The sequence below is a fragment of the Peromyscus californicus genome, unplaced genomic scaffold, assembly GCF_007827085.1.
Source record: "Peromyscus californicus insignis strain IS unplaced genomic scaffold, ASM782708v3 Scaffold_10__1_contigs__length_136768540, whole genome shotgun sequence".
NCBI classification, from domain to species: domain Eukaryota; kingdom Metazoa; phylum Chordata; class Mammalia; order Rodentia; family Cricetidae; genus Peromyscus; species Peromyscus californicus.
The window spans coordinates 57793106-57809556 of record NW_026294391.1 but is presented as its reverse complement, the minus strand read 5'-3'; the positions used below and the strand labels follow the sequence as shown (position 1 = coordinate 57809556).

At 40.2% G+C, this 16451-nt stretch overlaps 1 protein-coding gene across 4 annotated transcripts in view; it reads right to left on the bottom strand.

Annotated features, from left to right (window-relative positions):
• Positions 1 to 16451, bottom strand: part of Taf1 (TATA-box binding protein associated factor 1) — a 75252-nt gene that overhangs the window by 18654 nt on the left and 40147 nt on the right. For all 4 annotated transcript variants that reach the window (XM_052733928.1, XM_052733908.1, XM_052733900.1 and 1 more), the window contains exons 28-32: positions 14904 to 15081; positions 9655 to 9722; positions 7330 to 7452; positions 5490 to 5582; positions 5321 to 5405 (exon numbers count right to left, since the gene is read on the bottom strand). In XM_052733928.1, the coding sequence (XP_052589888.1) occupies positions 5321 to 5405; positions 5490 to 5582; positions 7330 to 7452; positions 9655 to 9722; positions 14904 to 15081 (547 nt within the window). The remainder of the gene's footprint in view (positions 1 to 5320; positions 5406 to 5489; positions 5583 to 7329; positions 7453 to 9654; positions 9723 to 14903; positions 15082 to 16451) is intronic.

Sequence of the window (16451 nt, the reverse complement as noted above, 5' to 3'; positions counted from 1 at the left end):
GAGACAGGGTCTTGTTAGGTAGCTCTGGCTGGCCTGGAACTTACTATGTAGACCAAGATCTTCCTGCCTTTTTTTAATCTTTTAAATGAACCATATCAATCTTCTTCTCACCTCAAATCTCTAAAATTATAAAAATAGTAATATGGAGACCTCAAAATACATTTTGTGGTTTACTTTATTTGAGACAGGTCCTTACTATGTTGTCCAGGCTTATCCCCAACTCCAAAGTTCAAAGTACCTTAATAGTTAGGACTCTATGGGCATGCACTATCATGCCTTGCTTTAAATATTCTTTTCTTTTTTTTTGTTTTTTGGTTTTTGAAGACAGGGTTTCTCTGGGTAGTTTTGGTGCCTGGCCTGGAACTCGCTCTGTAGACCAGGCTGGCCTTGAACTCACAGAGATCCACCTGCCTCTGCCTCCCCAGTGCTGGGATTGAAGGTGTGTGCCACCATCACCCAGCTCTTAAATATTCCTTTTTAAGCACTTAGTTTAAGACAGATGTAGTGGTATACATAGGACATTCCAGGCTAGCCAGGGCTAGACAGACAGTCTCAAAAAAAAAAAAAAAGCAGCACAATCTTTAAGGTTTTTGTTTTGTTTTGTTTGAGACAGAATCTCACAATGTAACTCTAGCTGGCCTGGCCTAGACTCACCACCTAGCTGGCCTCAAACTCTCAAAGATCTGCCTGCCTCTGTTTATAGAGTGCTGAGATTAAAGACATGCTGCCACTATACTCAGCCCAAATTTCAAATTTCAATAAAGCATACAGTACTACAAAAGTATAGGAAAAGGAACCACCGATAAAGAGTGACAAGGAGTCGGGCGGTGGTGGCGCACGCCTTTAATCCCAGCACTCGGGAGGCAGAGCCAGGCGGATCTCTGTGAGTTCGAGGCCAGCCTGGTCTACCAAGTGAGTTCCAGGACAGCCAGGGCTACAGAGAAACCCTGTCTCAAAAACAAACAAACAAAAAAGAGTGACAAGAAACACTTCACTGAACTTTTGATTCAACTGGTGATGAAACACTAACTGCCAAACCCAACTCCCCAGACTTGGTCTTAGAAGCCCTCTTACACTTGGAATCGATACTTCCGTCACTCTACAACACCACCTCACTTTTCAGGCACTGTGCCTCCATCTTTGGCCCTTTGGTCTTTCTTTCTAATATTTATTTTATGATGCCAGAGAGGTGGCTCCGTGGTCAAGAGCACTGGCTGCTATTGCAGACAACCAGTACCCACATGGCAGCTCATAACTCTCTCTCCAGTCCCAAAGAATCTGATGTCCTCTTCTGGTCTTTGTAGAAACTACATGCATGGTGCATAGACACGTAGGCATTAATTTTTTATTTTAAAAAGAACATTTTTAGCAGGTGGTTGAGGACATAGATCTTTGTCTAGAACAGAGTCATCAAGAAAGAGATGGTAGTTAAAGTGTATGAGTAAGAATATTCAGAAAAAAGACTGAAAAGGTTTAAAAAGAAGGAGGACAGTTGTCATCACAATACAGTTTCAAGAAAGTGATTCTAACTCTTGGAGCAAGATCAAGATAGGTACTGTAAAGTACTTATCCCCTAGGGCAATTATGTGACCTTGTTCACTTAGTAGACATACTTAGCGTTGTAGAAGCCATATAGGAGGGGGCTGGAGAGATGGCTCAGCGGTTAAGAGCACTGGCTGCTCTTCCAGAGGACTAGAGTTTAATTCCCAGCAACCACATGGTGGCTTCACAAGCATCTATAGAGGGATCTGATGCCCTCTTCTGACACAAATGTGTACCTGCAGATAGAGCACTCATATACATAAGATAAATAAATAAATCTTTTTAAAAAGCCATACTGGAGTAAAAAGCTGGGTGCAGTAGCATACAACTGTACAATCGTAGCACTGGGGAAGATAAGGGAGGAAGATGGCCAAGTTTGAGGCCAGCTCAAGCAACATAGCAAAACCATCTCAGAACAAAACAAAACTGAAAGCTCTAAGTGAAACACGAATGGGAAAGAAAAAGATGGAGATTTCAAAGAAATCTGGCTATCATAAAAAAGAATGAAAAATCGAAATTCTATGGAAATAGTCTTGTTCATAATGTGGTATTATATACAGGAAAGCTCCACCTACTTGAAGGACTTAAATGAAAAATTAAAATAAGAGTATGGCTGTGTGTACCTGTGGACTCAGCTATTAGGAAACAGAAGCAGAAGGCCCACACAAGTCAGGAGTTGCAGGCTAGTCCAGGCAACTTGTAGAAGTTCCTTCCCTCATCTCAAAAACAAAAAAAAAAACCACACACACACACACACACAAAACAGTTTTAAAACATAAGCCCTAAAATAAAAATCACTGCAAACTTCATGTCAGATAGTTTATACCTCCCAGTCTAGCCAAACATATCCTAGCTTATAATCCATGATACTGTCTTTTTGTTGTTGCTTGCTTTTGAGAGAGAGAGTCTCACTATGTAATCCTGGCTGACCTGGAACTTTCTATGTAGAATTCAAAGAAACCCGTGATCTGACTGTCTCTGCTTCCTGAGTGCTAGAAATAAAGGTGTGAGTCAGCACAACTGGCTCACAAGGCTTTCCTTAATGAGGCAGTTCAACTCTAATGTCCCACTTCAACCAACCAACCAACCAACCAACCAAAACACACACTCTCACTCACACACACACACACACACACACACACACACACACACACACACACACACACACGGCTGGAGAGATGGCTCTGAGGTTAAGAGCGCTGACTGCTCTTCCAGAGGTCCTGGGTTCAATTCCCAGCAACCACATGGTGGCTCACAACCACCTGTAATGAGATCTGGCACCCTCTTCTGTATACATAATAAATAAATAAATATTAAAAAAAAAAGGGCGGTGGTGGCACATGCCTTTAATCCCAGCACTAGGGAGGCAGAGGCAGGTGGATCTCTGTGAGTTCAAGGCCAGCCTGGTCTACAGAGCGAGATCCAGGACAGGCACCAAAACTACAGAGAAACCCTGTCTCGAAAAACAAACACAAACACAAACACACACACACACACACACACACACACACACAGAACATTCTATCTGGTCCAAGTATTAAGGTATCAATTCTACTTTCTTAATACCTATATAATCTGCTTAACCTTTCCATTAGTATTGCTTCTTTTTGTGTTGTCTTTTTGTTTTTTGAGACAGGGTTTCTCCGTGTAGTTTTGGTGCCTGTCCTGGATCTCGCTCTGTAGACTAGGCTGGCCCTGAACTCAGAGATATGCCTGCCTCTGCCTCCTGAGTGCTGGGATTAAAGGCATGCTCCACCACTGCCCGGCTTGTTTTGCTTTTTTGAGACAGGGTCTCTCTTCAGAGCTCTGGCTATCCTGGAACTTACCATGTAGACCAGGCTATCCTTTAACTCGCAGAGATCTGGCTGCTACTGCCTCCTAGGTGCTAGGATTAAAGGCTTATGCAAGCATGCCAGGTCTCTTCTTCCTGCTTCTAAACTGTTCAAATTGTTAGGTTTTGTTTTTCAACATGGCTATTGTTAAGAGTTTCTTTACTGGTCTCCAAATCTCATTCATCTCCACTTCATTATTTGGATAACTTCTTAAATGGTATTTACTAAAACTATACCTCTCTCCTCTCTTACTGGTTTAGTGTGACTTACTGGGCCGCCTTTCACAATTTGGGCCTAAACCTCCCCCCCAATCCTTATTTTATAATCAAACCTAGCCACCACCCTATATTCAAGTCAAACTTATTTGTACTTCCCCATCCAAAGCACTTTCATGTATTTTTGCATTTGGTTCTCTATCTGGAACTTCATCATCCTTCTTTTCTTGATTATCCGTTCAGCATAGTAGGTGCTCGGTAATGATCCACAATAGTCAATATCCCTTAAGACTCAGTTCAAAAATAAGTTCCTGAGGCTGGAAAGATGACTCAAGTGGTTAAGAGCTTTTGCTGTTCTTGCAGAAGACCTGAGTTCAGTTCTCAGCACCCATGTTGGACAACTCACAACCATTTATAACTCCAGTTCCAGGGGATCTCACATTCCCTTCTGGCCTCTACATACACATCCACACATACATATAATTAAAAAAAAAATCTTAAAAAGGGTTTTTTAATTTTTTTTTGGTTGAGCATGGTGGCACATTCTTTAATCCTAGCAGAGACAGGTTAGTCTCTGTGAGCTCTACATAGTGAGTTCCAGGCCAGCCATGGATACATAGTGAGACTCTGTCTCAAAAAAAAAAAAATCACTGAGCCATACTTGGTGCTACACAAAATTGGGAGGTAGGAGCAGGAAGCTGAATCCAAGGTCATCCTCAGGTATACATCAGGTTCAAGGCCAGCCTGGGATATATGAAACCATGTTTCAAAAACAAAAATCCTTTAACTTTTACTAGTTTATGAAGCCTTTCCTAACACTCAGATTAAAGTATTTTTTTCTCTAACATACTTTGTATATCCTTCTATTATAGCTTTGTCAAGCTGTATTTTATTTGTTTATATCAACCCAAGTATGAAGTGCTGGCATAGAGACCATCCTTCCTATCATTAAGATTAAGATTAAGCAGCTAGCAGAGTCTAGTACATATTATTCCATCAATTCAGGTACTGAGCAAAATTCCACATACCAAAGTTTGCCATGGTCTACAGCTAGCTATACATTTCAGCCTCAGCTCCATGCAGAGTTGGAATGTAACTTTTCAAATCTTATAGAAACACAGCAATGACTCAAAGGACAAGGAACATCCATTTGATTTTTATTCACACCTCATTTTTCTATGCTTTACACAATTTCAAAAGTAAGGATCAACTGCTTTTCATGAAGTGTAACAGTGATTCTTACAAAACACACACTAAAATATGCACCTACTTAAATGAGCAAACCGGGCAGTGATGGCTCATGCCAGCACTTGGGAGACAGAGGCAGGTGGATCTCTGAGTTCAGGGCCATCCTGGTCTACAGAGTGAGTTCCATGACAGCTAGGGCTGTTACACAGAGAAACCCTGACTCTAAAAACAAAAACAAAATCAAACTAAGCAGCCTAAATGGTTCAGTGCCAAGTCTGGCAACTTAGGTTCTGCCCTGGAACCCATATGATGGAAGTAGAGAACCAACTCTCCAAGTTGTCTTCTAACCTCCAAAAGCATACCAGAATAGCACTCCCACTCTTACCACATACATATAGATATAAAAACAAAATTTTAAAAAGTAAACTGAGTTATTTGATTTAGCTATCACCGCTCAAAGCTGCTTAAGCCCTTAAAAAAATCTCAATAATGCAAATTAGTGCTGAACAGACCTGCTGAAAAAGGAAAAAAAGAAATACCCACCATTGTACTTAACACTGTTGGCCAGAATAAGGTTTACATCATCTAGAAAGCTCTCTCGACTCTGGTATTTGTGCTTGGAGATATTCTATGATAAAAACAATCAGACACTCAGCTATATATACAAAAACATTTGACTATAAAAAGACACTAATCATAAAAAATCACTCACCTTACGTATAGTCTCCAAATCCATTGGACTGACAATCACTTTGTAATAATCTGGAACAAACTTCTTATTAACTGGGTGATGAAATGGCCAAGACTAATAAAAAGAAAGCATGGACAGTTAAATGAAAATCACTATTTATAGCACAGAGTCCCGATTTTCATTGAGTTACAAATATTTCTGATAAAAACTATAGACTCTTTCCACAGAAATACACAAGCTCACACAAAATTCTCTGTAATTTAAGAGTCTTATTAAGGATTCTCACACCCTGATTTTAAAATAAGAATCCCTCCTCTATTCTATGAGCAAATGCATCAAGATCATGATGGGGAAACCTGCAGAGATGACCAAAGCAAACTAGTGGGAACTCATGAAAGTTGGGGCAATGACTGTGGAGCCTGCATGGGACTGGACTAGGCCCTCTGCATGGTGAGACAGCTGTGTAGCGTGATCTGCTTAAGGGGCCCCCTGGTGGTAGAATCAGAATCCATCCCTGGTGCATGAGCGGGCTTTATGGAGCCCACTACTTATGATGGGACACCTGGTGTAACCTTGCGGCAGGGGGAAGGGTTTGGACTTGCCTCTACTAGATGTGCCTCCCCACGGGAGGCCTTGCCTTCTTCTTGGGGGGAGAGTGGGGGATGGGTTGGGAAGGGTGGAGGAGGGAAGAAGGGGATCTTTGATTGGTGTTTAAAATGAATGAAAAATTTTCTTAAAAAAAAAATCAGAAAAAGAAATACCTAGGATCACTATAGAAAAAAAAGAATCCTTCCTCTAAATTTAGAACTAAAATCTTATTTCTGCATTAAAGACCAAGTTCTGTAAAAATAGAATAAAATTCCTTATTCCATAGTTCCATCTAGAAATTTTATAACACTCTACACATAGAACATTATGATGACATGCAACAGAAAATTTAATTCTGAATTTCGGGGCGGGGGAGGGGACCAATATAATAAAATGGTCTGCAGAACTAATATGATAGATAGCTTTGACATAAAAAGTTGACCAAAAAGGGAAAAAGAAAGAAAACAAAAAAGGAAAAAAAACATTGAGTAATTATTGAAGTGTTTTTTATGGACAGGCAAAATGGGTCAGTGGGTAGAGGTGCTTACCAATAAGCCCAATGACCTGAGTTTAATTCCTGGAACCCAGAGGATAGAAAGGAGTTCAAATTCTCTGAGGGGTTGGTTTGTTTGTTTTGGTTTTTTGAGATAGGGTTTCTCTGTTTAACAGCTCTGGCTACCCTGGAACTCGCTCTGTAGTCCAGGCTGGCCTCAAAGTCACAGAGATCCAACTGTCTCTGCCTCTCAAATGCTTTGCTTTATTTTTTAAAAGACAGGGTCCTACTGTGTAGCCCCGGCTGGCCTTGAATTCACAAAGATCCACTTGTTTTCTGCCTCCCAAGTGCTAGGATGAAAGGTTGTACTACCACACCCAGTCAAGTTGTTTTGACCACACATAAACCACAGTTTATACCTTCCTCCCCACATGCACAAATAAATAAATGTAGTAAAAAATGTTGTGTTATTTGTATAGGAGCATTTCTAAATCAAGAACCTACTATTAGTTGACAGGTCTTCTCTCCCAGGCTAGTCAAGAGCTTACAAATACTAAGTGCTGACAACAGGAAGAACCTCTTAATAGCCAAAGATACTAGGTATCATTGCTTTCAATGATAATGAATTCATACAACAAAAGGTTACTATTAAAGTTACATCCTAGTTCCTATGGACATACATCACTACATAGAATTTCTTAATACACACATGCTTCCCCTATATACTTCTCTCCATCCCCTAGTACTATCTTGACAACATTTGGCATGAAAATTACTTACGTCTGGAACTGCCATCATTTTCTGAGTGACAATGTTATCCAGAATAAAAGAAAACGCTACTTGGTCATCATCGTCAAGCAAGGGGTTGATAGCTTTCTCTAAACGTGCCAACTTATCCTCTTTCTGAAATAAAGCAAAGCAAAAAGAAGGCACTTTTCCTGAAGTGTAATCACCACAGAAAAGCTAAAGATATTTAAATTTCAGCTAGCTATGACTTTAATCCCCCCAAATTTACCTCTGAATTATCTACTGTTCAGTTTCAGGCCAATCTTGAAAAATGATATGTTAGCTAAAGGAACAACACAAAGAGACATGCCAGCAAATCCCTTAAGTATTCTTTTTTTTTTTTTTTAAAGACCGGGTTTTTCTGGGTAACAGCTCTGGCTGTCCTGGGACTCACTCTGTAGACCAGGCTGGCCTCAAACTCAGAGATCCAACTGCCTCTCTCTGCCTCCCAAGTGCTGGGGTTAAAGGCAAGTACCACCACACCTGGCTTAAGCATTCTACATCCCATTCTTGTATAGCACCAAGACCAGAAAGGTCAACACATCACGAGTTTAGCTACAACAACAAAAAACATCTTTGGCAAATTAGGCTTTAATAACATTGTCTTTTCTATAACATGAATGCTGAGGATACAGAACAACATCACCATTAGTTAATGACTCTTTTTATTTGTTTATCTAATAGGGTATGTATCCTATATATTCCAGGCTGGCTTTACATTCAGTATACAACCTCAGCTTGATTAGTGACTTGTACAAATAAAACTTAATCCAACAAATTCATTTTGGTCTGTGTACTATGAAAATCTCTGTGTTCTCACTGTCTGTATCCTCAATCCTTAGTCTCATTAGCCCTTTTTTGGGGGGGCAGGGCAGGGCCTCCTAAGTCACAGGCTAACCTTGAACTTGATATGTTGCCACAAATTACCTTGAATTTCTGATCCTCTTACCTCCACCTCCCCTGTGTACCATTATTGAATCTCCACATTGGATACAGGACTTTAGCCTTCTAACAGATACAAAGAGGAATCTAATTGGCGGGTGTTTTTGTTTTAATTTTGAGACAGGATCTCAACATATAGCCCAGGCTGGCCTGGAACTTGTGTTCATCTTAACTCTGACTCCCAAGTGCTGCCATTACAGGTATGTATTACTATGCTCAGCTAACTGTGACTTAAACATGCAATTTATGTCAATCAAGTTGAGAGAATCTTCCATGTTTATCAATCATGTTCTCTTATGAAATAGCTATGTCAGTATCAACTTTATTATCTGTGCTTTTATAAACTTATAAGGTACCACAATCTTCTTTGGTAAGAACAGGGGTTTATGGGGCTCGAGAGATGGCTCAGTAGTTAAGAGCACTGACTGCTCTCTCAGAGGACCCAGGTTCAATTCCCAGCAACCACAAGCAGCTCACAACTGTCTGTAACTCCAGTTCCAGTGGACCTAACAACCTTACACAGATGTACATGCAGACAAAACACCAACGAACATTAAAAAAAAAAAAAAACAATAGGGGTTTACAGAAGGCCCAAGGCTGTAATTTAGTGGTAGAGTGGCAAGACCCTGGGTTCAGTTTCCAGCACACAAAGGAAAGAAAAAAAAACAGCTCAAAAGATACAGATTACCCTTTAATATTTTTAAATTACTTTTTAAAACTTCAACTGTCTACAGGCCCAGTGGCTCACTCAGGAGGCTAAGGTGAAAGGAGCACTATGAATGTAAGGTCAACCTATTCGACACAGTGAGCTCCAAGGCAGCCTGAGTTAGATAAGGCACTATCTCAAAAAATGGTTTGTCAACATGCCTCCTGGTACAGCAATGAATTGTAATGTGGCCCACAGGAGCTCTCCTGGAAAGTCATTTTCTGCCATCCTTTCTAAAGTCATATAGGTTTGAGATCTTAATCCTAGCATGACTCCAGAGCAAGTAATTTTCTTCTTTGGACTTGGCTTTCCTGTCTACAGAAGATAGTGTCTATATAATTTCTAAGTTCCTATCCATCAAATGTACCAAAGATTTGCCATTCCCTCAGCTACTGGTCCTTCTGTTAAATACTCTAGTTCCTAAAGTCCACTATTTTCCACCTTCATATACCACAGCATTTCTCTTGGTTTGTTTTAATCTATTTTTATTTTTGAGTCAGATTCTCATGTTGCTCAAGCTGCTCTAGAACTCAGTATGTATCTGAGGATGACTTTCTTTAAGCTCCTGATCCTCCTGTCTTCAACTCTCAAGTGCTAGGATTATAGGTGTATGTCACTATGTCTACTACTTTCTCTTATCATTAATTCTTTTTTTTATCATTAATTCTTACCTCTTTGAGTTTTTCATCACAGAGATCCAGCATGGATTGAGAAATCTGAGTCAGTGAGTGTTTTGGCCCTACAAAGGAATAAGAAATGGCCATTATAAATGGGAGCCCAAAGTTGCTAGGCTTCCCACACTTAACAAATCTACTAAAGAACCTAAAAGGTCCCAGGCACCAGCCTAGTAACTGAGTTAGGTAGATACACCAGTATTTTTCCTTTTTATTGTTTTAAGACAGAGTCTCTTGTATCCCAGACTGGTCTAGAACTCACTATTGTAGCTGAGAATGACTTTCAACTTCAGATCCTCCTGTCTTCACCTCCTTGGGATTACAGGTATGTGTTACTACACCAGGCACACCAGTCTTTACTCCATTTTTCAGTGTCTAACATATAATGGGTAAACTATGAATGAATTTTAATTGTTTTGCATTTGTGTCCACACACACTTGTATTACAACTGCTTTTTGTTTTGTTTTTTGAGACAGGGTCTCATTATGTAGCTCTGGCTGGCTCGGAATTCTCTACGTAGACAAGGGTAGCGCCGAACTCAGAGATCCATTTGCCTCTGTCTCCCTAGTGCTGGGAGTAAAGGCATGAGCAACCTTTATTGGGGCTTTTTTTTTTTTTTTTTTTTTTTTTTTTGGTTTTTTCGAGACAGGGTTTCTCTGTGTAGCTTTGCGCCTTTCCTGGAACTCACTTGGTAGCCCAGGCTGGCCTCGAACTCACAGAGATCCGCCTGGCTCTGCCTCCCGAGTGCTAGGATTAAAGGCGTGCGCCACCACCGCCCGGCTTATTGGGGCTTTTAATACCTTAAAAATCATTCTGTAGACAGAGAATGTGTTTAAGAATGATAATGTTCATTGAAACATTTAAAATTTTTCTGCTTAGTAGACAGATTCTCCAGCACACAGTTTTATTTCAGATTTCCAGAAATCCTTAAAAAGAACTTCAGAAAATTCTTGAACTATCTGACCTCTCTTGTACATTCTCTGCTTAAAGCTGTTCCATTTAAGCTCATCTTCGGAATAATTAAAACATTTTAAAGCTAGGATTCATGGACACACACCTGTAACCACAGCACTTGAGATGCTTCAATCAGAGGACTAACAGATCTGGGGTAGCCTAGACTACATAATAAGACCATCTCAAACCCAAAAAGAACCCCCCCCCAAAAAAAAACCCAAAATATTTCCATATAACTAGCATTTCTTTTTTGTCTTTTTAAGACAGGGTTTCTCTGTGTAGCTCTGGCCATCCTGAAACTCACTCTGTCAACCAGGCTGGCCTCGAACTCAGCGATCCTCCTGCCTCTGCCTTCCAAGTGCTGGGATTAAAGGTGCGTGCACCACCACTAAGCCTAACTTGTATTTCTAACCACTTCTTTTGAGTATCATTTACTAGATTACCTTCCTCCATCGAACTGCTGTTAGTGTCCCCCTAGAGCCTTAACCTCAGCCCTACTATTTATTTCAGCATTTGATTATTCATTCAAACATTTTATGTCTTGTCTAGAAAATGGTCAATGATGGGAATATAAGGATAATTACGAGTTCCTATTACAGAGCATTCTTGGACTAGTCAAAGAAAATAACTTGAAAACAAATCATTGCAGAACAGTATAATCCTATCAAATATCTATGGATAAAATGATACACGGTCAGAAAATACATGATAAACAAGACTTGCCACAAACTGACAAATTGTTAAATTCAGTGACAAGTACACTAAAATTTATTCCTCTTAAATTTCCATAATAAGCTGGGTGGTGGTGGCACACCCCTTTAATCCCAGTACTCGGGAGGCAGAGTCAGGTGGATCTCTGTGAGTTTGAGGCCAGCCTGGGCTACAGAGTGAGTTCCAGGACAGCCTCCAAAGCTACACAGAAAAACCCTGTCTCAAAAAACCAAGAAAAAAATTTACATAACAAAGTGGAAAAAACTATCAGTATAGATGAAATACATTGGTTGCACATAAATTATATTCTACATCACTGGACATCAAATCTGCTAATTTGAAATCAAGAATGGTGAAGCAGGTTGGTAATTTTAGCTGCTCAGGGGGCTGAGGCATAGGTTGCAAGTTTAAAAGCAGGCTACGCTACAAGAAAAGTTCAGGGCTAGCCTGTGCAACTTCGCAAGACTTCATTCCAAAATAAAAAGTAAAAAGGGATCTGGGATATAGCTAAAAGGTAGAGTACTTGCTGGAGGCTCTGGATTCAATCTTTAGTAGAATAAAAAGAAAGGAAGAAAATCTGCATTGGGGGAGTAGGGAAGGCTTATTCTGACTCACATTTAGGTAGTCATTAAAGAACACAAGTCCAACAGGCAAATAATAGGAAAGGACATTCCAAAGAAAAGGAAAAGTACACAAAGACACAGCACTAATTAGTCAAATTCATAGAAACATGCTATAGTACATTTCATCAGGGTCACAAGTAGTTTTGATACCATTATAACAAAGGTGTGTGTGTGTGTGTGTGTGTGTGTGTGTGTGTGTGTGTGTGTGTGTGTGTAGGATGCATGTATGTCTGTATGTATTTGCATGTATATAGGAAAAACAGGTAATGAACTTAGAAAGTCAGAAAGAACCACATTAGAAAGATCTTAAAGGCACTAGAAAGCAACTTTAAACTGGTTAATGATGCTTCTTTTCTTTGTTCCCCTTTTTTATGGAGCTTGGACATCAAACATGTTAGCCAAGTGCTCCACCTCTGAGCTATAACTATCATCAGTCTAAGGCAGTCATTTCCTACATTTGAGTGCTAGTGGAGAACTGCCACCCGGTCAACGATAGGAAGAATTAAGGCAAAAATGTTTGGAAGCTGTTGCAGGAGGTTAAACAAGAGCTAACAAGGGCTTCAATTAAAGTAGCAATGGTAACAAAAAGGAAAGGGACAAGTTCCAAAAAATGTAGACAGTATACTTTGTAGGACTTAGTTTTAAGTGTGAGGAAGAGAACATGGGATCAATTATGACTAAAATTTCTATGTTGTACAACTAGGCAGCCAGCAAAACCATTCATCTACACAGGCAATCAGATAATGAACTGCCAGTAGGACATGAGAACTGGTCATGTCTAGCAGACAACTGGAAGCAAGGGTTTGAAGCCTTGAAAAGACGTAGAGACAGAAGAAAGGGGCATCAGTAGACATTTAGTAGCCGAAGTAGTAATGAAAAAGAGTAAGGAGCTAAAGAGATAGCTCAGTGATTAAAAGTGTGTACTGCTCTTGCAGTTCAGTTCCTAGCACCCACATCAACTCACTACTGCGTATAACCTCAGTTCTAGGGTGGTCGTAAGCCTCTGGTCTCGGTAGATACTTGCAATCTCATGCATATACCCAAACACATACACATAATTAAAAACAATAAAGTAATGCCATGCAGTGGTGGCACACACCCTAAGTCCTAGCACCCAGGAGGCAGAAGCAGGTAGATCTCTGAGTTCTAGGCCAGTCTGGTCTTTCCAGTGAGTTTCAGAATAGCCAGGGCTACACAAAGAAACACTGTCTCAGAAAAAAAGAAAACAACAATAAACCTTTTTTTTTAAAAAAAAAAAAAAAAAAAGACAGGGTTTCTCTGTTTAACAGCCCTGTCCTGGAACTTGTTTTTATAGACCAAGTTGACCTCACAGAGATCCACCTGCCCCAACCTCCAGAGTGCTGGGATTAAAGGCATTGCACTACCACCACCCAGTAAATCTTTTGTTAAAGTAAAAGTAGAAAGTGCTACACAAAATACTCCCGAAAAGGAAAGGAGAGTATTAAGAAGAAAAGGTGGGCAACATCCTAAGTACATGCAAAGATTCTCAGTGCCATTAAGGAGACATAAACACACACGATGTGCCACTTGACATGCACTAGGATGACCAGAATAAAAAAGACTAACAAGTGTTGGTGAGGATGAGGAGAAAATGGAATGTGTATAAAATATATGCTACATTTCTGGCAGAACTGCAAAATGAAATAGCTATTCTAGAAACTGAGAAAGTATCAGGTTTTCAGAATGCTAGTCAAAGCTACCCTATAAACTCAGAATTCTTGTCCTATGCATATACCAAGAGAAATGAAAGCAAATGTCTACACAAAAGTTTGAACATACATGTTCACAGATGCACTGTTTATATTAGTTTAAAAGTGGGTAAGTTAGGACTGGAGAGATGGCTCAGTGAACATGGAAGCCAGTCATTGGAGATGAAATTTGGTAAATTGGACTGGTCTGTGGAAGGCTTCAGAATGTAGAAATTGTTATTGTCCTGTTTATATATGAGAAACAGAAGAGATTATGAGATGTTAAATAACATATCCATCATAGCTCTATTGGTTTTATCTACTCTGGATGCCAATACAAGTTTGAGGCTGGAGAGATGGCTCAGTGGTTATAATCGCACATTATACTCTTCCAGAGGACCTAAGTTCAGTTCCCAGCTCCCATGTCTGGGGACTCACAACCTCCTATAACTTTGGTTCCAGGTGATCAAATGTCTCTGGGCTCCAAGGGAATTTGCATACGCATACACAGACACACACATATATGTACATATAATTTTAAAAAATGATTCTTGTTACTTCCAATACTCAGAAAGTTGAATTCACATACCCATCACAAAAAGAAAATTGAACTGAAACTAGAAAAAAATGAATTAATGCAAACTGATTTCTTCCTCCTTGCCTTTCCTGTTTTTTTTTTTTTTTAATAAGAAAAAGGGTATCTAGCCCCTGTAACAAAAATGCAAACCGATTTAAAACACATAAAGCAAATATGGCTGCAAGACTATCCTTTGTAGAGTTCACTCATACCCAATGACTCGCCAACCTACCTAGGTTTACTTTTTTATCTCACTACTTACCCCAACTGTTTCAACACATAAGACTTAAAATTCACCAGAGAACACATTAAAAATTAAATAGTACGAGGCTGGGTATGGTAAAACATGGCTTTAATCCCAGCACTCATTTGGGAGGCAGAGGCCAAAGGATTTCTGTGATTTTGAGGCCAGTCTGGTCTACATAGTTAGTTTCAGGCCAGTCAGGGATACATAATGAGACCATGTCTTAAAAAAAGGATTAAATAGAGGAACTAAAAAGAAGCAATACTTATAATATGACTTAAATGTGCACTACCTGATGTTCATACCCAAGAATGCACATTATAGTCTTTTCATTCATTCTAATCTATTGAATTTAGAATTAAGCAAGGGGATAGAAATCTGAAAAGTGACCGTTGCAGTCAAGGAACAAAAAACAAGGGACTGTTACCATTATAGGTTGCACTATTTTTCACAATTAGTTCCAAATGCTCTCTGAATTCCTCACGAGATGGATAGAGGCGTTTGCGCACATTTTCACGGAGTGTCTGTAGATCCATCGGCCGAGTGATGATTTTATAGTAGTCCTTTACAACCTTTGCATTAACTGGAGTATGGAAAGGGTAGGTCTGTGGAAATAAGAGCCAGCACCATCTATGAGCAAAGAACACTTGACAGAGATTTAGCTAGAGTTTTCTCTCCGGGTCGCCAAGCCCCGCCAAGCCCCACCAAGCCCCGCCAAGCCCCGGCAGTCCGACAGACCGCTTACAAAATAAACACACAGATGCTTATATTATTTAAACTGTTTGGCCTAATGGCTCAGGCTTCTTGTTAGCTGTTCTTATATCTTAAATTAACCCATTTCTATTAGTCGGTAAGTTGCCACGTGGCTCGTGGCTTACCGGTACCTTACATCTCGCTTGTCATGGCGGCGGCTGGCAGCGTTTCCCTGCCTCAGCCTTCCACTTCCCAGAATTCTTCTCCTCCTTGTCCCGCCTACCCTATCCTTCCTGCCTGGCTACTGGCCAATCAGTTTTATGTATCAACCAATCATCCACAACACATAGCGACATATAGATTAACAGAAATGGGTTAATTTAAGATAAAAGAACTAGATAACAAGAAGCCTGCCGCGGCCATACAGTTTGTTAAACAATATAAGTCTCTGTGTGTTTACGCGGTTGGGTCTGAGCTGCTGCGGGACTGGCGGGTGAGAGACATTTGTCCTGACCGTGGGCTAGGCAGGACTGGAAAAAACTCCAGCTACACAGAGACAATTACATTTTCCCAGTTTACCAACTCTCAAAGGGATTTTTCAGAATCTGTTTTTTGCATTAAGCTATTTTCTTTTTTAATTTTTATTTATTTATATTTTATGTATGAGTGCTCTGCATGTATACCTGCACACCAGAAGAGGGCATCAGATCCCACCATAGATGGTTGTGAGTCATCATGTAGTTGCGGGGAATTGAACTCAGGACCTCTGGAAGAGCAGTTAGTGCTCTTAACTGCTGAGTCATCTCTCCAGCCCCCTAAGCTATTTTCTTTCTTTTTGATTTCTCAAGACAGGGTATCTTTGTATACAGCCTTGGCTGTCCTGGAACTAACTCTGTAGACCAGGCTGGCCTCAAAATCAGAGATCCTCTGCCTCTGCCTCCTGAGTGTTGGGATTAAAGGCATGTGTCACCACGGTTGGCAAGGCATTGAATTCTTTGGAGCTACGGTTAGAGTTGTCTGTGAGCTACCCAACATGACTGCTGGGAACCAAACATAGTCCTCTGCAAGAGCAGTATGTATTCCTAACCACTGAGTTGTCTTTCTAGCTCCATATATGCTAGACATTTATGGAATGCAAAAATGGTTCTTATAAGACATACAAATTTGAGGCTGGAGAGATGGCTCAGTGGTTATAATCGCACATTATGCTCTTCCAGAGGACTTAAGTTTGGTTCCCAGCTCCCATGTCTGGGGACTCACAACCTCCTGTAACTTTGATTCC